This window comes from Pterocles gutturalis, unplaced genomic scaffold (genome assembly GCF_000699245.1).
Source record: "Pterocles gutturalis isolate BGI_N339 unplaced genomic scaffold, ASM69924v1 scaffold907, whole genome shotgun sequence".
Lineage (NCBI taxonomy): Eukaryota > Metazoa > Chordata > Aves > Pterocliformes > Pteroclidae > Pterocles > Pterocles gutturalis.
In genome coordinates this window covers 14,538-35,853 of record NW_010107569.1, presented here as the reverse complement: position 1 = coordinate 35,853, position 21,316 = coordinate 14,538, and the positions used below count along the sequence as shown (strand labels likewise).

The 21,316-nt window shown below is 35.7% G+C and overlaps 1 protein-coding gene across 1 annotated transcript; it reads right to left on the bottom strand.

Annotated features, from left to right (window-relative positions):
* Positions 1–146: 146 nt before the first annotated feature.
* KNTC1 (kinetochore associated 1) lies at positions 147–20,661 on the bottom strand (the record flags this gene model as incomplete). Its single annotated transcript, XM_010088127.1, has 39 exons — positions 20,536–20,661; positions 20,305–20,425; positions 19,783–19,898; positions 19,519–19,591; positions 18,827–18,904; positions 18,269–18,303; positions 17,929–18,039; positions 17,100–17,193; positions 16,708–16,760; positions 16,354–16,466; positions 15,900–15,954; positions 15,196–15,294; positions 14,066–14,109; positions 13,900–13,965; positions 13,724–13,799; positions 12,951–13,076; positions 12,768–12,857; positions 12,155–12,220; positions 11,701–11,762; positions 11,168–11,279; positions 10,282–10,425; positions 9,990–10,046; positions 9,805–9,906; positions 9,190–9,306; positions 8,555–8,698; positions 8,161–8,259; positions 7,603–7,706; positions 7,333–7,438; positions 6,511–6,645; positions 6,228–6,347; positions 5,657–5,726; positions 5,514–5,581; positions 4,645–4,937; positions 3,820–3,992; positions 3,530–3,627; positions 2,423–2,564; positions 1,442–1,498; positions 795–958; positions 147–251 (listed from the first exon to the last, which is right to left on the bottom strand). Coding segments are annotated over exons 1-39 (4,014 nt in total), but the record flags the coding sequence as incomplete, so codon positions are not given.
* Positions 20,662–21,316: the final 655 nt, after the last annotated feature.

Below are 21,316 nucleotides of genomic sequence, written 5' to 3'. Positions count from 1 at the left end.
AATAATAGTAACATATACAATAGCATTTTAATAATAATTGGCCACATGAAAATTTCAGAATGGGCTTCTGCAATAGGAAGGGGAGCCCCTTTCTTGACAGGGCAAAAGAAAGCAGCTCACTCTTACCCCTTCCAGAGCATTCTTACCTTGTGCAGTAAGGTCAGGATAGTGGTCGTAATTACTGAAGTACACTTCTGTTTCATAGCAGCGAGAAAGCTTTTGGTTTCAGCTAGCATATTGGCATCATGGAGCTGTTATAAAAAAAAAAGACAGCACACGGTTAAAAATAAATTCTAAGCCTTCAACTTCCCTTGTCATTTATAGCATAATAGGAGGTATTATGGTAATTATATTTTTAGATTTAATTAAGGTCTTCTCAAGATCTCTTCTAGACAGAAAAAGGATTTCTGTTTCCAAGTGGTTTTGAACTGAGGAGTGTTTCCTGAACATTCTATTTGCAACTTTTCCCTGTACTAACGAATGACAAAACAATGTGAAAGAACATAGTAAACCATTATTAACATTAATTTTATTCCTGGCCTCCCTGCAGAGACTAGAAGTTTAATTTGAACATACTTTGCAAAGAGAAACAGGACCCTGAAAAGTAGGGAGAAACTACCAGCTCCTTTCACAAAATGACCCAACATCTGATCAAGTGGTAGAGATTTTTAAAAGGTCATGGTGATAGCCTCTCCTATACCTATCGAATTCTTAATATAACGGCTCTAAACTTGTTAATAGTTGGCGTACTTCTGAGGTTTCCTCAGCAAACTTCAGCATTGTCCTTGCCATACCTTTTCACTCAGGGCCAAATCCATGTTATTCGATATGCCATGCTGAAGACAGGACCCAAATGAACAGACGATGAGCCGCAGAGCTAACTCGCACTGACTGCACTCCATGAGGTTCTGTAGCACGGCACAGATGGGAGTTCTAGCTGGCAGCAGGAGATTCTGTCCTGTGATATATTTCAAAAACAACCCCAGAAAATAATTAGTATATTTATATTAAGCATATTGTCTGGAATTAATATCGGAGCAGTCTCTTCATTAAATTTAGGACACAAGATCAGCCTTTGCTTCCTTTGAAACCCTACATTTTCAGGGCTTTATATTTAATACAGACTCCCATTTTAGTTCAAAAACCACAAGTTGGTTATCTTCTTGGAAAGGCTCTAATGGATCCTAGCTCATAGTGGTAGAACTTCTGTTCTAGTGCAGGCTTTGATAACATGCCCAAAATCCCATGGCTGAATGGTTGCAATTAACATCCAAACTGGTGTCTTCTGTGCTGAACCAAGCTATCCCCCTTGAATATGGCTTTAAGTGGAACATCTAGGCACCTATTTAAAAAACTCTGCTTGCGTAGGTTTAATTTAAACCTCATGTTTTCCAGTGCTCTGGTTTATACTTTTAGCATGGTGAATCTGCCATCGTGATACCTTTAATAAATGCGCAGTTTGCCAGGCTTGTAGACTCCAAAGGATACAGCTTGTTCTCTGAAAGACCGAAAAATACACCTCAGCAACGTGCCAAGATCTCAGCAACACTATGAACCCTGGAAGTACCTTAAAAATATGATACTTCAGGGACAGTGCATAAAATAGATACAAGAGCCAGGACTGCTGTTTTAACTGTGCCTAAGCAGAAGTTATATTATAGGACAGAATATCTTTTCAAACACAAAGGAATACAAACCAACAGTTTTCAGTAACTACTTTGTGTGTAAATCCCTTTGTCTTGATGAGACAGTCAGCAGAAACACTTCATCTGTGAAGGTAATAAATCTATTCAAACCAATCAAATAAGCATATCCTTTATAGGTAGATTTAGCACTGTGCGACAGTATTTGCAATTCTATGCTTTTTTATATACTAATGACACATTAGGAAAGAAAACATTTACATCAAGAAGTATTAAAAATAAATAATTCAAAAAGTATACAGTGCTGCTTTCAGAGAGCTCAAAGCATCTTTTTTCAGCACCTACAACATTGCAGAGTTCTGTTTATCATACTTTAAATTTTCAAAAATAAGTGTGTGTCCACAGTGGTGTATAATACAAGGACAATCATTTTAGAGTAAGCTGTTTAATCTTGATAAAATCCCGTCTCCATTACTGGCTACCAGAAGATGTCTAGAGAAGATCATAAGAACAGGGCAAGTTTATAGTTAACACTTCTCCAGAGCATTCTCCATGCCTTCAGGTATTTGTCATTCAGATTCTTCCTGAACCAGAACAAAAACCAAAATAACCTTTGCATTCTATACTCCCCCAACAGATAATTCTTCCATGAGTTTGTCTAACTGAGATTTCTGAGGGGACAATTTCCATACATGTGCTGAATTATTTATATTCCTAGATAAAAATCAATATGAAATACAGATTGTATATTGACTTAATGGTCAGGAAAGCCAATTTACCACAAACAGGCAGAAGAGAAGAAATAGTTTCATATGCAACTGGAAGAGCTATCTGTGGATCCAGAACTATCCCATCTTCATTAAAGAAGTCGTCATAAGTCCACTCTTCATAAGGATCTTTATCTCCTCCAAAAGGTGTTGTCTAAATAAGAACATTGTCAAAAGCACGCACAATAAAAGAACAGCTAATAAGTCTGCTAACAAAGCATTGCAAGAGATTCCAGTTTTTGAAAACAGGATTAGAATGTGATTTTTTTTGCAAATGGATTCTACTATAGTGCTTCTTGTTAAATGGCCAATAGCATTAAACACATTTCTTAGTTAGAGTGGTCACATTTCTCTTTAATGTTGCAGTTATTTAGTTGTGCAGCCAAAATGCATTCTTAATTAATTTAATGGAGGCCTTCATAAACGTTCTTGGCCAAATATTACAAGCAAAGATTTTTCAAATGGATCATTTTTCAGAAAAATAAAATTCAGTGCATAAATATGCTTGCCTAGCCAATTGTATCTATTCCCCTCAAACTCTAAGAGCCCATTCATTTCAAGTAGCCTAAAGCACTGCTTGACCTAAACAAAAAACAAAGATGCTATTCAAGAACTTGATCCATCTTAGAGTTTTACAAGACTGTTGGGAATGCCTTCATATAATAAATACATGCATTTAAAAAATCAAGCCCTCCCTGACATAGTTTACCTTTTTTAAAAAAAAAAAAAAAAAAAAAGCTTTTTTAAAGTCAGTAAATCACACTATCCAGCAGTCCTGGCAGCAGCTATTCAATAAAAACACTAACATTTTCAGTCACAGTAGCAGGATTTATCAGACTGAAACATAAGTGGAGAATGCTACTTGTGCTTGTGCCACTGCTGCACTGCTTTTAGCACTCAAATCAGTTTACTCTTTTTGCTAAAGTACACACATATTCAGGGAAATTTTTATTTGTAGAGCTGTGTAGGGGTTGTGTTGTTGTTGTCGTTTGCTTTTTAAACAAGTTGATTAAATACTGCTTGAAAAATGGCAGAAAAAATGCAGGTACAGTGAACACTATTCAGTTGATCAGAACATTACGTACATTAAAAAAGTATTTTTAAGTTAGCAGAAAATACCTTTGCTGTAAATCCATAGTTTTCTATTTGGCACTGTCTGTAAATGTCCTTGGCAGCCAAAGTATATTTACATAGTTCCAGAGAATCTAATAGTAAATCTGTAAAAATATTAAGATCATTAGCATAATAGGAATGCAAGGTTCATAGATCCTATTAAAGGGAAACAATTTTTTTGCAGCACCTGTTTTTAGAGGCAGATATTGAAATTCAGTTTGTTTTCATGCTTATTAAATATTGTTTGGAAAGTTAGATTCCCACCATGAACACAAATGAATGATAATAGCAATTACCTGGACTACATACTGTAGCTGCTTGGCAAGCCATTTCATAGATCACTGCTGGAAGATTCATATCATTAGGAGTGATCATTGGATCATCAGCTCCCAACATATGACAAAGCCTTTGACATGCTGAGAACAGCAGCTTCCCTGTTTCTTCATTGCAGTGATTTTCATAGAACTCCCTATCAAAAAAAAGATATTAAAAAAAAATAGTCCTTAGGTCTTTTACTTAAGGCCACAATCTGTTCTAATTAATTAATTATCTTTTACTTCTTTCACCTCCATGATTCACTGCAACTAAAACTTTTGCCACTGAAGTGAAAAAAATTCAATGGTGCTTACCTTAGAGATGGATACTGAAGCACATAGAACATGTTAATAATAAGAAATATGTTCAACATTTTTATCTCATCTCTTTTGGGGGGAGCTGGTAGTAAGTTTAAATTATCTGACAACCTAAGCATGAGGCAGAGACCAGCTAGAGACCATGACATGGTATGTACAGTCACTGCACGATAGTTTTCTTCTACCTGTGTAAGCTGAGAAGCTCTCATAATGGTTAATATAATGCTTTACTTATCTCTCACTGTAAAACCGTAGGAAATCTTTTTACTTATGAATCATGTTATGGCAAAAACCAATGGCAATTTTCAGAGACCACAACTTAACTCTACACTCAGTATTGTATACAAGGAATATAAGCATATTGCTTAAACGCTCATTTTTAGAAAAAAAACTAAAACAAAAAGTTTTTTTCTTTCCCTTGCTCTGCATCAGAAAAAGTACAGCAGAGCCCATTAAAAGTTATAATTTTGAAAACCTCTGCAGTTTTACCTGCATATTTTTACAGCATCTTCAACTTTTCCAGCATCTAGTGCTCTCAAAGCCAGTTTTTCTCCCAGTTCTTGCTCTGACCTTTGCAGGAGCAAAGCCAGTCTGTACAACCTTGATTCAGTAGAATGGTTCTTGGCTTTACCATCTTCTGAATTACAGTTCATTGTTTGCGCTTTTCTAGACTTTGACAGAGATCTGACAGTTTCATAAGCTTTTATGTGCTTCTCAAGAAGTCTGGACATCAGTGAAGGATTCCCAAGTTCTTCAACTGAAAGAAAGATATCAAAATCTTCCTGCAAAACAAAAATAAGATTATGTATTTGTATTCATGTAATTGCCTTTAAACATGTTGGGGTTGTTTATTTTGTTAAAATGTTTTTATTTCTTGGTTCATTCTTAGAGGAATACTTTCAGTACAAAGTTAAATTTACTAGCTTCTACTGATTACTGATTTATATAATAAATTAGAGAATTTTGCTAGGCAGTAGGTAAGCAAGATAAAAAAACCTAAAGGATACTGCTTGCTCAAAAGCTGTATTAAATAATTTAAGTTTACAAACCATAATAAGACCTTAACAAAATATTACAGTACTCTATCTTAAAATCTTTGAAATGGTAGCAATTAAAACTTTTGGGAGAGCATCTAATTTTTTAGTTTAAATGGACAACTGAGTTTTAGTAATTGGGAACTTTCCCAGGCACTATTAAAAATGTTAGATTAGCCTGAGAATCTCTTTTAAGTTAACAATAAAAACAACCCATACATATAAGTTGCAAATACAATTAATTTTTAATATCATCCATGTTGTAAGAACAATTGGAATAACTACAGTAAATCATAAGTGGTTTGAAACTATAAAGGTACCTACCTGCAGAGTAGCAAGTGTTTCAAACATTTTGAGGTTTGCTTCACATTCATCTTTCTTCAGAGGATTGTCTGTTAGAGCAGAAAAATAATTACTTCCTGACTCCATTTATAAACAAAATGTAAGATTTTTAAGTTGTAGCTTACCTTTTTGAATGCTGAACAGGAATTTAAGGATTTCCACGAGTGTCTTAGTCATAAACATTTGTGTTTTGTGCTGCAGGAAAGGAAGAGGTTCATGTTGCCAGTAACAGATAGTGACCCTCAGGTGTCCCCTCTATTAAAATACTACGCAGTCAACTGTGAAGCTTCAACCCACTTTGGTGCATGGTAAAGCCACACCTACAGTTTTTAAATAGGTATTTTCCAAGCAACTAAAGAAAGAACTGGAAAATACAGAGGACTAGAGGTATAGCAATGCAGCAAGATTTACAAATTATTAATTCAATTCAGATAGCCATGCCACTGTGTGGAGATGCCTTTAAAAATAACACCAAATAATTGTACAGCATACAGAATCAGAATAAACTCAAGTTGGAAGAATTTCAAGAGGCTACCTAGTCCAACCTCCTGCTCAAAGCACGACTAGGTCATCACCCCTTTTTGCTGGAAGGCATCGCTTTACATTTGCATCCTCTACCTTTTTTTAAGCATCTGTGTAAGAACAGTACTTAGAATAATTTGTGTGCATGCTTTACGATGTGAAATGACTTGGTACCTCTTCAGAATTTTCTGCTTTATTCTGTAACACCAGTCTTCCCCATACAGTCAATCTCTCTGCAACTTTCTCAGCTTCCACAGGACTGAGAGATTTTAGCAAAGTCAGAGATTCCTCTCCCTGAAGGGGGCAAAAAAAAGTAAACCAGAAGTAATCAAAAGAAAAGGCCATTTGCTTTTGGAAAAGCTAAGCTATGTGTACTTCCTTGCTTTGGTACAATGGCTGCATGAGGGCCTCAGTGTCTTTAAATTCTGTGATCAACTGACAAGAAGTATGTTAGTACCCTTTCTTTGTCAATTAGGTCTATCATCCTCAGAATGTAGACTTCCACAGTGGGCAACATATATGCTGTTACAATTTTCAAAGCATCCTCCAAAGAAGTAGGGGTATCTTGTTTAAGAACGTATTTCACTAGCCTCTGTAAAAAGAAAACAGATATGGACTTTAGTTTGTTGACGTACAGGATAACAAAGAAGGTAATTTATGCACACTGCTTCTGCATTGTAACTGTACAGCACATACCAAGCAAGTTACCTATAAGTTTAAAACTTTTGTCTAGAGAAAACTTGACTAAAGCATAACTGAGAGAAGATTGGGCTTGGGGAAGAGAATTACTCTGAGAGCTCTCAAAATTCAGGGGACTCATCTGGCTCCACAGGATGGCAAGGAACTTTTCTAGAAATACTCATGTTTTCTCCCTAATAAAGGGGAGACGCTTAAAAAAATAAAATTAAAAAAATCACCACATATTGTTAACTGTGACCTTAGGAGAAATCTAATCTGAAGTCTTGTGAGGACTTAGCCTTCCATTTTGTTAGCTTCCTCTTTTCTTTCCCACCACCCCCATACAGAAAGCACTATATTATCAATGCTGAGCTAATCAGGTTGGGCTAAACGAATCTGCTAATTCTTAAAAAAAAGAGTGGGCTTTCAGGTAAAAAACATGTCCCAGCAAGACAAGAAAAACAGATGTTGGTAACAAGTGGGAGCTACCAGTTGCTAAGATTTTTTTGAAAAGTCTGGCTTGTAATACCCCATGAAAATACATGTAGGTAAGTCTAGGGGTTTTTCTTTAATAGAAATAAGAGTAATGCTGATCACTTACCATTATCATCTGCTTGTTCTTTAAAAGATTAGTATCTCTTATCCCATAGGCTCGCAAAAGCTTCTTCATCTCCATTAGTCGGTAACTTTCCTGCAGTAACTTTACTCTGTGGACAAATTAGACAGTTATTAATTGATTTGCTGCCTACAGCTATGTGATTTAATGATCACACTACATCAGATACACAGTATTGCCTGCTGCCCACCCCCAACAGAATTCCAGTTGAGAGTACACACAAAACTGAGGTGTAGACGGGGGATTTTGCCTTACTTGACATGATTCATTTCCAGATGCTGTTTTACCAGCTGCTCCACTGCTGCACTCCATGGTACCATAGCACCATGCATTATCTGCAGAACTGCATCAAATTTCAGCTATAAAAGGAACATAAAGAGCTTACTTTTCAAAATAAGTTGCAAGGTAATCTCTTGAAGTATTGTTTGAGTGTGATTGATTCATTTAGGCAAGCATTTTATTTTCTGGCTCAATCTCCACTCCCATAAAGGGCATTCATTTTCATAACATGATGTGTCAAGTTAGATTAGAAAATGCTTATAGTAATTTACGGCACTGCAGAGCTTGAGTTTCATACATATTAAAGTTGGTGAGTTTTCCATGTGATGACATTAAAACTGCAATTAAATTCTTAAGCAAAGAACATCACATGGGAGAAGATTACTAAGACAGAATAGAAAGACAGCATAGTATTTGTTCCTCCACATAGCATTCCTGTCAAAATGTACTCAAAGGCCTATGTAAAAATTATGTGTTTAATTCTGAACTGATGTGTTAGAGACACTTGATGCCAATTTTGTAAAATATACTTACATCTGTATCGGAGATACAGCCAATGACCGCTATTGCCTTTGCCTCCCATGCAGTTTCAAATACTGAAGTAGACCTTGTACGACAGCGCTCTAGCAAATCCTGTATATTTTGATAAAAATTATGAGGATATTTGAATTCAGAAAAGATAGGACTATCTTATAATAGGAACAAAAGTTAAAAGTTTTTTGGACATTAAGGGATAGATTTGTCTCTCCTCACTTGTACTGTTATGCCTTATTACTGAAATAACAACTATCAATAAGGTCATTGACAGGAGTAAGATAATCTGAAGGCTGGTCCTAAAATTCAGGTGCAAATAAAAATGGTAATCAGATTTTTTTTCTGCTTGCTCATGTTTAAATAGTTTTTTTCAAAAGGAAGAAAATATGGATACCTTTATATACTGTAGAAGAAGTTCATCTTTCTGTAGATTATGTTCACCCAGGTAGGGTTTTATAAACTTCTCCAAAATGGATGGGACAAGCTCTGGTGCCAAAATTTTATCAAACATGCGAAACACAATAGTAGTTGCATTTTCCTGGGCAGCAAGTAGAACAATGCCATGTTAGAACACCACACGTTAGTATGTGATGGACCTTTTACATCCCTCATAAATAATTCAACATCCAGTGTCCAGTTAAATCAATTGAATGATTTCAAGAACTAGCATCCCTCTTTAGCTCAAATAAAAGCTTTCTTTTACTAAGCCCCTTATTGTTCAGTTGTACTTTTAATTTCTCTGTTGCTAATGCTTGCTCTGCAATATATGATGTGCAATGAACTGCAAGTCATAGAGTTTAAGCCATACCTTCTCATAGTACCTTGTCATATTATGTATTTATACCCATGCTTGAAACAAAATTCATGACAAACACATCAGATAGTCTTAGCAGCTTATGAACACAAGTTTACCAACCAATCCATCAGGATTCTTCTTTCGTCTGACTTTAAATTGCACGCTACACGATTTTTCTCCTTCTCAGAACAATCCACTACTCAAAAGCACTTTTGAAGTGCCAGCAGAATTACCTTTTCAAAATCACAGAGTGCCAGCCTGCAGTTGTATTTTCTGTACAGATTTATCAGTTCTTGTAAATCGTTTACCAGCTTCTTTAACCTATGTACCTCTTCACCGTCACCACATCTCTGAAACAGTTTTTAGAAGTGAAACATTAGAAGGCTTACTACAGTCTTCAAGACTTAAGAGCTGTCAAAAACATGAAGAGAACAAATTATTCTCCACATCTCTGGTATAAGACAAGGCCATAACACATGGTTAATTGCAATTAATTTCCAAAAATTTTGACAGAGATGCTTCTAATTTAAGTTCATAAGTAGTATCTCTACTGAAATTTAAGCGTTTTGTAGTACTCGGGCTTATTTATGTACTACAGAATATTCAAGAATATTATTCATATTTAGACTATTAATATATCTGTTAAAGGGTATCAATGTTTTGCTGACTTTTTCTTTTTTAATCTTGAAACCCAAGAAGATTGGAACTCGGTTCCTTCCTTTCATGGAATTAAGTCAATCTTCACCAAAAACAATAGTGACCTAATTATTATCCATTCCAGCTCTAGCACAGAGCATATGTTCTGAAGCCTCTTAGTAGCAAATCCTTATATTTTCTACATTTCTTACCAAAGGAGTCCACTGGCCAAAAGTTGTCAGTCCCATTTCACCTTGATTTTTACTCGTAAAAAAAATCTCTGCCATTTGGAGTCCATTTTCTGGCCAATTTGCCTGTGCAAAATAACTGATATTAGCAAACTGTATTCTGTATATATAAAATATAAGACATGCAAAGTTTCTGTAGTATGACCTACCTTATCAGTTAATTCAAGGTTTCGAGCACCTTGTTCCAGCCATTTTGCTAATATTTTCTGAAAAAAAAAAATACAGTTACAAGTAAAGTTATGCTACCTATCAAAGCAAAATTTGCCATTAGAAATGTGTTTTAAAAGAAATACTTTAAAATATAAACTGCAGGGAAAATAATTCCTTTAAAAGATAGAGGAGCAAGGTTCTGACATTCAAAAAATAAAAGTCTGTAGGTCTGACTATAAAATTATCTTAGCCTGAGAAAATCACATTTTGCATTTATTAAGTCAGTCTTACCTGTCCCTTTGGCACAACTCTTCTTAAGAAAGGGATCACAACATTTTTAAGCCACAAACATAGTTCCTTCAAAGGAACAGTGAAATGGATAGCATTTAGCAAGTTCTCCAGCATTTTCTCATCAAAGCCACTTTCAAAATCTGCCTAAAATATTAAAAAAGAACAATTACAGGTACATGGAGTATGTTTATCTGATACTTTGTAAAGCTCTTTCACTAATAGGAAGAAGGAATAGATTTCACAAAGACAAAATCTCAGTAATCATAGACAGGAATTTAAAAAATAATAGCCCTGTTCAGAAAAACTAGAGCTTGGTCTTTTTAAAGAAGACCTAATTGAAGCAACTTCTTTGCAAACTACATTGGCAGGATCATTTCCTATTATTTAGGACTTGCTTTGTAGTTCTGTCTTATTAAGAAAACAGACATAGACTCGAAAGTCCTTCACTTAAAGAATATAATAGCTCAAAGCCACTATTATGAATGTGTCATTCTGAGTAAGGAGCCTATGTGATTATTTTTAAAGGATTTAAGGTAGCCAGCAAATGTTCACTTAAAAATTCTGAGAGCTGTGCTTGCAAGAAAGTGAATGGAAGATTATAACCACCACAAAAGAAATCAAAGAATTGTCATCCTTCAGACCTAGAAATATGCGTTCTGACACCAGAAATACCACTTTATTGTTAAATCAATAAGAAGTTCAGGCTTCTGAGGAGCTAGGTGAACAGGTAACCATTGTGATAATGGACGAGATTCTGCCATAGACCTTTGCTGCTTTGAAGAGCCATTTCATAACTGCATTGGCCTGATTCCCTTAAACAAGGCTGGAAAATTTGAGAAACTTAACATCCTCTGTAAATATCAAAGAGATGTGTATGCCATCTCACCTGATGCCTAAGCCAAAGGTACTGTGCACAAGAGAAATTTCCTTCTTCTAGCTGAAAAAGGATATTCTTGAAAATATCATCGTTATTCAAGAATTCTGTCCAAGCAATACCGCTAGAAGTGAGAGGAGAAATAGAAACTCTGTTATTATATGCCAATATTAAAGGAGTTGGGGGGAAGAATCTCAAACCTTTTCTAGCTAGCACTATATGCTGTAAGAGACAACCATAGTGTTAGATTGTGTGTGCATAAAATCACACACCCTCCCATATATGTTAAATTTAAAAAAATCTATACAAGATTGTGTATGTGCAACAGATAATATATGTTTTCAACATATAGGATGACTCAACCTCTCTGCATTCTCCCTTCTCCACAATAGACGATGGGAAACTTCAGGAAGAGAAGGAAGAGTTTAAAGTTTAATGAACTCAAAACCAAAACCCCAAACCACCACAATTTTAATTTCAATGGCACATACTTAATCATTACAATTAAATTTACTTTAAATCTTAACAAACAAGCAGAAACAAACCTGAATTTCTCTAGTCCAAAAACTCCATAGAAAGTCGTCAGCCTTGCCTGAGCTCTCAATACCTGAATGCAGACAGGAGATTTCAGGTCAATATCTGGCTTATCAAACAGTGATATGACATGTTTAGAATAACCATCAAAACGAGGAATCACTTTACACCGATTCTCCTTGCAGGTGGATGAGTTCTGTTCATTACACAACAGGACTAAGTAAGAAACAAAATTAAATACCTAAGAGTTTCTTCCTTCAGTTTCTGGAGCATCTGAAAATTAATCTTTCTATGACCGAAGGAATCACTTATTTCTAAAACCTGTCATTACTGTGGTTCTCCTTCACACTATCAAACATTATCTTGTTTAGACTTTTTAAAAGTTCACCAGTAGTACAGTTTTTAAAACTCTACATTGTAATTGTTTATCATATGATACTGTGGGGCCAAAAAGTTTGTCCTCACCTCAGTTATGGATACCGGAGCCCCATCAGATGGTGGAGCAATGGTTCTATCATCTTTCTTCAAGATCTGAAAGAAATATGTGAAATGGTTTGGCTGACAACTCAGTACATGCAGAACATGCCAGACGGTACTATGAATTTAATAAAAACATGAGCAAAAACTTAGTACCTCTGTAAAATAAAGACTCCAGTTTACAATGTTAGACTCTGGATTTCTACATGTATGCAGGATCAGACAGATATTGGGTATCTCTCTGATTCTGTTTGATAAGGCAGGAAAGACTAAAATAATGAAACAAAAAAGGTGACATATTTTGAGCTTTTAGTCCTGAAATTTATATTTAAAAGGTACTTAAAAAGACTACTACTCAAAACTAAAACCTGCTTTCTGATGTGAAAATAAACCTGTAAGCTCTTTTTTGCCCTTAAACAATAGCAAGAACGAGGTTGGAACAAGCCTTGCTTCCTCTTCATCTTTGGTAAGGTACAATTTATGATACATTTACTTTTGAATCACTGTAACTGGTTTGAAGATGACCCCCCTCTCAAGTTGTACAGAAGCATGGAACAGGAATGGACAAGTACAAGCAATTTAAACAAGTAAACCCCCTTACTCTGACTTTAGCGTACTGCAACATTTCTTGAGTAGTTTCATACAGTGGCCATGGAGCGTTTATGCAGTAATCCACAACAAATTGGCTATCCTGTTTGCATAAGGAAACAACTGAAATTAATTCCAAGCTCGTTTATGATTTGAATTGCTTTAATAGAGAAAGAGGGTAGAAGTAAAAACATACCTGAATTTTTTGCAAATTTTCTTTGGCTTCATTCACAAGATCCAGCCAGACTTCATTACCATAACTCCCAACAGAAGCTGAAGCTAGTTTCTCTAAAATAGTGTTTGCTTTTACTTTGTATACAAGCTGTTTAAAAACAGAGAAACCCAGTTTTCAGTTTGATGCAATTAAGTTTTAAGCAGACAGTCTTCAACTGGTAAACCATACACTTCCATTCACAATGTTTTCAAGATAAAGTATGTCCACATACATTGAATGATCTCATTACAGAAAGGGATTACCAATTAGTCTCTAAAAATCATGGTTATCTTTTTATGTCACTAGTTAAGCGTGTTTATTTAAAAACAAAACAAAAAAGCAGAGGGAATATTCAAATTGCATTATTTGCATAAATCAGTTAATGAAGCCAGTATGTGTTAATAAGTGCATGTGAAAATTCTTGGGGTTTTTTTATAGCAACACCATTTCCTATTACTTAAAGGGACGAATGTCCCTTCTCCTGATCCAGCAGTGCTTATTTTGATCAGATGTACTTCTGCACCACTTCCCATTGTCAGGTTTGTTAGTTATTGTAAATAAAAACATAGTTCACCACGTAGTCATTTAATTTTGAACCAGCTTTCAAGTATAGCAAGTTGCTTTGTAAGGTAAATTTCCACTATATTTCTAATATTTTTAGTACCTTCTGTTGGACTACAGAGGAAGAACCTTACTCGTAAGTTCAGTTATACTAATTAATCTCAAAATGTATCTAGCAAGAATGGACAACTTACCTCAACATCTAGTCCAAACTGAATAGCAAAATTCTCTGCTTCAGTGAATTTGTGTTTGTGAAGCAAGCGGCTTAGTCTAGGAGTAAAATAAAGTGAAGTATACTGCTTCAATATAAGTGTCAAACCACAGAACGAAAAACTAAAATAATAGAATAGTGTTTCACAGAAACTAGTACCTGTTCTCTGGCAAGGCTTCAGTTAAACTTCTCATCACAACAATGGAAACTGGGCCTTCAGAGGGTCTGAGGATGAGAGGGAACTATGAGGGTTTATCAACTGCAAAGCAACTATAAGTAATCAGCCATTTGTATATAAAAATGCTGAAAGAAAACATTGTCTTACATCTGATCTTTTTCATTAATTCCTTCCAAGAAGTATATTGTATCCTGTAGCATACAAGAACAAAAACCATTAGGTGGTAAGGAAGATCAGTCATAAGAAAGCACAACTGTAATGCATTAAGAAACAAACTACTGCTATTCTCTCAGGTAAGTTTTTTGGGTTTGTTTTAAATGTTTATCATGTTATTTCCTGGATAGTTTCCACCATTTAAAATTTCTGAGGGCCTTAACTAGACGCTTCATACTGAAACCAGCCTGTTGTCCCAGTTCAATTACCATCAGTCCACCCTCCACATGAGTGAATCATCTTCTCAAAATCACTCTCTTTCATTTTGTCTAAACCATAAGCAGGTCACACTGTATCCATCCTCACATCTTTTAGAATCTGATCTCTCTGCTACATTCCACAAAGGCAATATATGCCTTGGCATTTCCCACCTTGACTTTCTCATCTCAGATCAAAGATAAGGGATATATTAGTCATTATTTTCTCCTCTATGTAGCCGCATGTGTATTTTCTGCCAAGTGCTTCATACAAGGCAAGCAATTTCATCCGCTTTGTATTTTATTGCGTAGCAGATCCAGAGCTTACTACCTTCACTTTCACAATTCCAAGGAAGAGCCACTGCTTAGACTTCTGACTTGGTATCCTCTCACATACCTGCTCCACCAGTCTTTACAACATTCCTAATTCATAAAGTTCTTGCTGTCTTATTCGACCTTCTTTCATTACAGTCTTCATAAGGAAGCAGTTTAAACAGTGAAAGAAGTAGTTCTCTCAACTAAACTTAAATAAATCCCAAATAAATCCAGGGTATTTTTCTACACTGAGAGAACTTAAAACTCCATACAGCTTTTAGCTGTAACGGCAGCAAGAACTGGCAGTAGCATTAAACACTGCAACACACCTGGGCCTAGAATTAAACTGTTCCGTTTGCTGTATATTGTATCTTTTTCTCTGTCCTTTGGGGACATCATTTAACCCTTCTTTGTAGAGTTCCTGCAGTTTCTAGCACAAATTGGTTCTAATCTATCAAGAATAACACAGTACCCTCTTGAATAATTACACCTGGTAAGACAACTATGTTTCTTCAAAGAATAACAACAACAAAAAAAATCATCTAAACTTACTGTGCCAATCCCACTTTGAACAAGTGAAGAAACAACAGATACTTCCAAAGAATAGAGTGGTTGCATAGTGGGCAACGCAAAAACCATTAGACTTCTCATCTATGAGAAAAAAGGGAAAAACAAACAAGTTAAATTTTTTTTTCTCATATGCTGGTAACAGCATAATAATGTTTGCAGAATAATTTCTGGATTCTTATGGAGTTGGATAGAAGACACTATTTTTGTAAGTTTTTATGAAAAAGCAAATCTCTACAATTTGAGAATGTTTAATGAAGTTTCAGATGTTGCCTCTATATATATGCTTATATATAATTAGATAGGTTCCATTTTAAAAATCTCTGAATACAGCAGAGACACTGTTCTAAAGCAATCTGTGAAAGTATATAAGATGATAGTAAATTAGTTTGTTGCTTCCCTATCTACCTGCCATCAAAAAAAGCAGACAGACTCCAAACAATCCATAAAAAGCCCAAAGAGCAGGGCAGCTTGCCCTGGTCACCACCATAAGACATCGCAGTAGTCCCTCACTCGCTATATCCTAACATACAGATGGTCACATTTCAGTTTTGACTTTGAGCTCTTGAGAATTTTGTCTGCTCCAGATATTTAGCTATCTCCTTTTCTTTTCTTCCCCCCTACTCCCCTTTTTTCTGTGAATGACTGCATAACGATTGAGGAACAGAACACAGACAAAGAGCTTATACCTGTTTGTCATCCGGTATTGTCATGACTATCAGTTTAACATTGGCAAGCCCTTGCCTACAGAACAAGAGAGAGAAAAAGAAAGCAAAATATACTGTATAAATCTTTTGTTAAAACTGTGAAATTTCTGGCTTCTGAGTTTTAGAAAATTTAGCTTTCTATGGAAACTGGAACATTTTAAAACCCTGCAGTGCACTGAAAACTATCAGTGTTTTAGCATGTAGAGGACACACGCTTAACATACACGTAAAAAGCAGAAAGTGTCAAACTTTTCCTTGGTAAAACACAGAGCTAAGGGGACATACGGTCCAAGTATTTTGTCCTACTGACTAGAAAGATTTTAACAAAGATTTCAGAAAATTCACTACCATGGAAAATCAAGTGTTTGTGGCATACTTCCTGTAATGACAGGCAACTTTTCACTTTTCAGAATGAGTGCTATAACACTTTACTTACCATATGACTGGAGGAGAATCTGACTCTGTACTTAGAAGGAATTCTTCAATATGTATTAAAGGCCAATCCCAAATTAGAGTAAGAGAATAAACATTCCACATGCTTAAGATATTCTAGGTAAAAAGAAAAAAATCTGCTATGGATTTCAGATTTTCATCACAGAAGGCACTTGTTCTTCTTTGAGCAGAATATTAACACATTGCATAGCTTAAATAATGACTAGGAGCACAATGAAAAACAAACCACAGTAATATCAAGATTCTCTGTAAATATAAGCAACTTTATCTTATACAATAAATATAGCTGGTTCAAAAACATTGTAAAATGAAGACTAAACGAAATCATTACACATACCTCTGTATCTAAAACAAAAAGCAGATTGTCAAGAACTTGAAGTTTGGCTGCATCTAAAAAACATTCATAAGTCACATAAATTTATTCTTTTTCTTGAGAAATGTATTGGAAGCAAAAATACATCAAAATATACAAGCAAGCACTGGAAACCTACAGATGTTTAACCTCATGTAACTTCCTAGGTCTGTGAAAAGTTTAGCTTAAACAGAATTGTGATGTACATATCTAAGTTAACCTCAACAATTTTAAAGAGCACATTTTGGCCATACCTTTACAAGAAGTGTTCCATTTGGTATATGTGTATTTACTAAAAACAATTACATAACTGATTCTGCAATTAAATATGAATTCTACACTTGTCTGTAAAAAGAAAGAAAAACCTTCTTCTTTACCTTTGATTAGACTTGAATCAGCAAAACTTTGAACAGACACCAGGTTATTGGTAGTGTCTACCTCCCATTTGGAGAGTACGTAATTGCCTCTACCCTGTTAGCAAAGGCAAGGTAAAAATTAGAAATTTGGCCATTGACAGGTGTGCTTCTTCAATTGATATTTAACTTATAAGAACACTTGGAAAGCTGCAAAACTAACTTAAATTTTATTCCTGGTGAATGCTGATGAGCAGAATTTTTTTTGTTGTTTTTAATTTAGCCTTTTTTCCTTTCAAAACTGGCCTTTACTACAGTAATTGTTACAGTCAGCATCCCAAAACATTTTTGGCTCTTCTGAAAACAAGCTGCATTTCAAAACATGTCTATACTTTTATATTATTCCCTGTACTTAACTCATGCTTAAGGGCTTCGTTCAGATAGGACCCTAATTGTTACTTTGGCAAGCCTTTGTTGAATGCGAACCTGACTGGAAGACTCTTGCCAGTTTTGGCTTTGTCTCTGAGCTCAAGGATGAGACTATAAATAGCCTGCACAGGCTAGGAACCACGGTGATTTAGTAAAGTCATGCAACCAGGGTGAAAATGTTTTTCCCCCATCCATCATAATAGAGCAAGTTCTGAAATTACAACAGTTATTTCTTTATGAGAAAAACTCTGGACAGGACTGACAACCTTTAAATTTACACTGAGGGCAATGAAAGACAAAAGGTCTTAGTGCAAAAAGTTTATTATCTTTTTTTTCAACCAGCTAGAGAAAAATTTTGTTGCAGATCAAAAAATGTCATCACTGATCCGATAAAAATTGTTATTAACATATTCTTAGTACTTACCCCAACTATCAAATGGATTTTGTTCACTGAGTTACTTATCACGAAATTCTGACAGCCGAGGTTGTGATACTCTTCTGTGGAAATGAAAGCTGTCTTTATCTGTCCTTGTAACTTGTGGGGTGGAAGATGAAGGCAAAGCAAACAAAAGTGGAAGAAAAAAGGTTGTTATACAATCAGTGGATAAAACCTTGAACTGCTCATTTCTCCATGCACAGAAAAAGTAATGATCACAATTATGAGTTCTAATAATAAACTGGTAAGTAGACAATGAAATGTACAGCACAAAGTTTTGTTACAAACTGCACTTAACACATGTTACAAGTTAGCAAATATTTCTTACTTTCTTTGCCGTAGTCATATCCATCTTGTCAATTGCTATATTTAAAAAAAAAAATCAGTGTTAAATAAACCTTTTTTTAAAATTGGGAAAAAAGCCACTAAACATCTTATTAGGATAGTTTAATCCTGACCTGACTATGCTGAAAAACACTTTAGCCAGGGTCTTTGACAGGGTCTGTTTGTATTGATCACAGTGTTGAGTTACAGAAAATTAAGCAACAACAACACTTATACAGCATTAAAAAATTAAATTATTCCCAATAAACTTCAGTACAGTTAAGACTGATTACGGCTTTAAATCCTGCTTCTGTAGTATTTAGTACTCTCTCCAAAGCAGTGACTCAGAGAAACATAAACTAAAGGAATTATTTGAAGAATACAAAAATAATTTTATTACAGAACTAGTTGTAGATTGTTTTCCCTTTAAAAGCAAACCAAGATTACATAGAAAATCCCAACTCAATATTTCATTCCCATTAGAGAGATGCATGGAAGAGCTTTCTTAATACAGCTCCTCCTGATCAAATGGAAATCCCAAGTCGTTTGTAGATCCTCCTACCTTCCTGTGTTTTAGCAAGTGGGAGACACATAATGCAGAAGAATCCATTGCTTGTGAGAATGAACATATGATAAATACCTAAAGAAATCCAATAAAAATATTGCAGACTAAAGTTTTCAATAACCATAAAGAGATTACTTCCTTATGAATAGGACAGTGAAATAACTGACAAAAAAAAATCTGACCAATAAATTAGACTCTTTTTAAACAAAAATTTCATCACCTTCAACAATGAGTAGAATAAGTTTGTACATCTTAGAGTTTTGTTTGAAACCATGACTTTTGTATGCATCCATCAGACTGCAAATTCTGTTTTCATGACAAAACTACATTTAAAGGCATTATATTGTGACAGAACAAGACTGAGAGCTTATAGAAGAACAGGAACTACTAAAATCTGAAGTCTGATAGAAGGAAACAGAAGGAATCCTTCCTTTTTGAGCATTTTCATATGTTTAGCACAGTCTCAAAAGCAAGTATTGAGTTCTAAATGTTTGTTGCTTTCTATGATGTTTGTGAAATAATTAATGAGATAAATATCTTTACAGGAAAGCATTAAGAAAAGTGCATTTAATGGGTGCAATGGAAAGTAAAGCTGTATCTGATTAATTATTTTTTACTTTCTTTCCCTGCGAGATACTAAAGGGGAACAAAATCACAAAAATTGAGACAAGGAAAAAAAAAATTCTTACCTGCATCTGCATTATCTTTTTCAATAAAGAGACTTAAGTAAGTCTTTTCACTTGAAGATTTTTCAACCAAAATCTAAAATAGAATCAACATAAAGACTATTAGACTATTATTCTGTATTTTATTTGAAAAAGCCCCCAAAATATTTGAAATACTGATCATCAATTCAAATTTGATTTTGATATTTGAAAGAAAGATAAAACCAACTCAAGAAATTCTGAGAACAAAAGGTTTTCAGCAAAATTAGAATAGAAAAAATGCTGTACCTTAGTTAGCAAGGTTTGTTTTGATGGAATGTGAATAAGATGGAAATTGCCACTTCTCTCACCGACCACAAGAAATTGTTTTTCTTGACACATACCAACTACGTCCACATTAGTATCTGAAAAGTTCCATGGCAAAATGTCAAATATTAAGATTTGTTTTTTATTAATAGGCATTCATAGTTGAAACATGGGAACTGGACAATACAGTGTCCTGGATTTCGTCAAAATTATTTATTTTTGATTAAACAAAGTACAGGAAAGGGCATACAGGGGGTGGTTTTGATATCCATTACTCCCATTTCAGTGAAAAGTTAGCGAGCATTGTAATCAAGTTGTACAGAAATACTTCGTTAACTGGATACAGAATCATCAATCTTTATTATTAGGTATTTATTATAATACCTTCTCTTAGAGGCTAGTTAGATATGCCAGATATCTGCTATATTTTCCTATGCAAACTTAACATATGTATTTTAAAAGTCAGTTTTAACTTCCAGATGAATTCCAAAGTAGTGAACTTACCAAACTGAACGTGCATCTGAAGAGACTGCCCACTGTTATCAAGAAGTGCCACTGATCTGTCAACAACAATAATGCTGCCATCCTTTGAGTTGCATGCGTACAATTGCGGATTAACAGAGACCTACGAAGAAAAGTATCGGTTTATATAATAACCAAAACACTTTAGAAAATATGCCAAAGCAGCTCTGGTATTATTAAGAAAGAGAAAAACACAGCTTTGAGGAATTCTACCGTTTCTGAAGATCTTATTTGAAGTAGCGTATCCACTTGGTACAATGCAGTTCCACATTCGTGTCCTAAACCCACAGGGCAGCTCCCTGTGTCATCATTTGCAAGAAGTTCAATATCATTCCACATGTTTACCTACAATAAACATTTAAAGAACATGCTGTAAAGCAGAGAGCTTTGAAAAAGTTCGGTGATCACACACAAATTTTATTGTTCTGTCACAATTCTGCGTCTAGGAGGAAGGGTAGTACGACAACCCTCCTACAGCCAAGCTTTAGGACAAGACCAAGTGAGGTCGCAGGACAGCTAATGTCCCCCTGGGCCCGACTGAACGCAGCTTGCAGAGGACAGAATTCGCGCCCGATTCTGAGGGAAATTCAGTGCCAGAGAGCGCTCCCCACCACACAGCGGACACCCCTGCCCATAGGGACCGCGATCCGCCCCCTCATCTCCTCACCACAGCCCCGGAGGCCGGTGACAAACCACCTCCGCCCTCCCTCAGTCGCTTCGGGTTTTCAAATTGGCGGGAGCCCTGGCGAACGCTACGGGTCACAGCAGCGACCAAACTTCCTCTAAAGGCGAACGGTAGCGTTGCTAAGACACCACCTAATCCTTCCCCGCCCCCAGAATGCACCGCGGCTCCCTCGCTCCCTGCCGCCTGCCTCCGCCCTACGGTTACATCCGGGCGCCTGAAGGGAGAGGGAGGGCGGGGCGTGTCGCCGGGGTTGGCGAGCGTTACGGCCGCGGTTGCTGAGGGAGGCTCGGCCCCTTGTGAGGAGTTGTT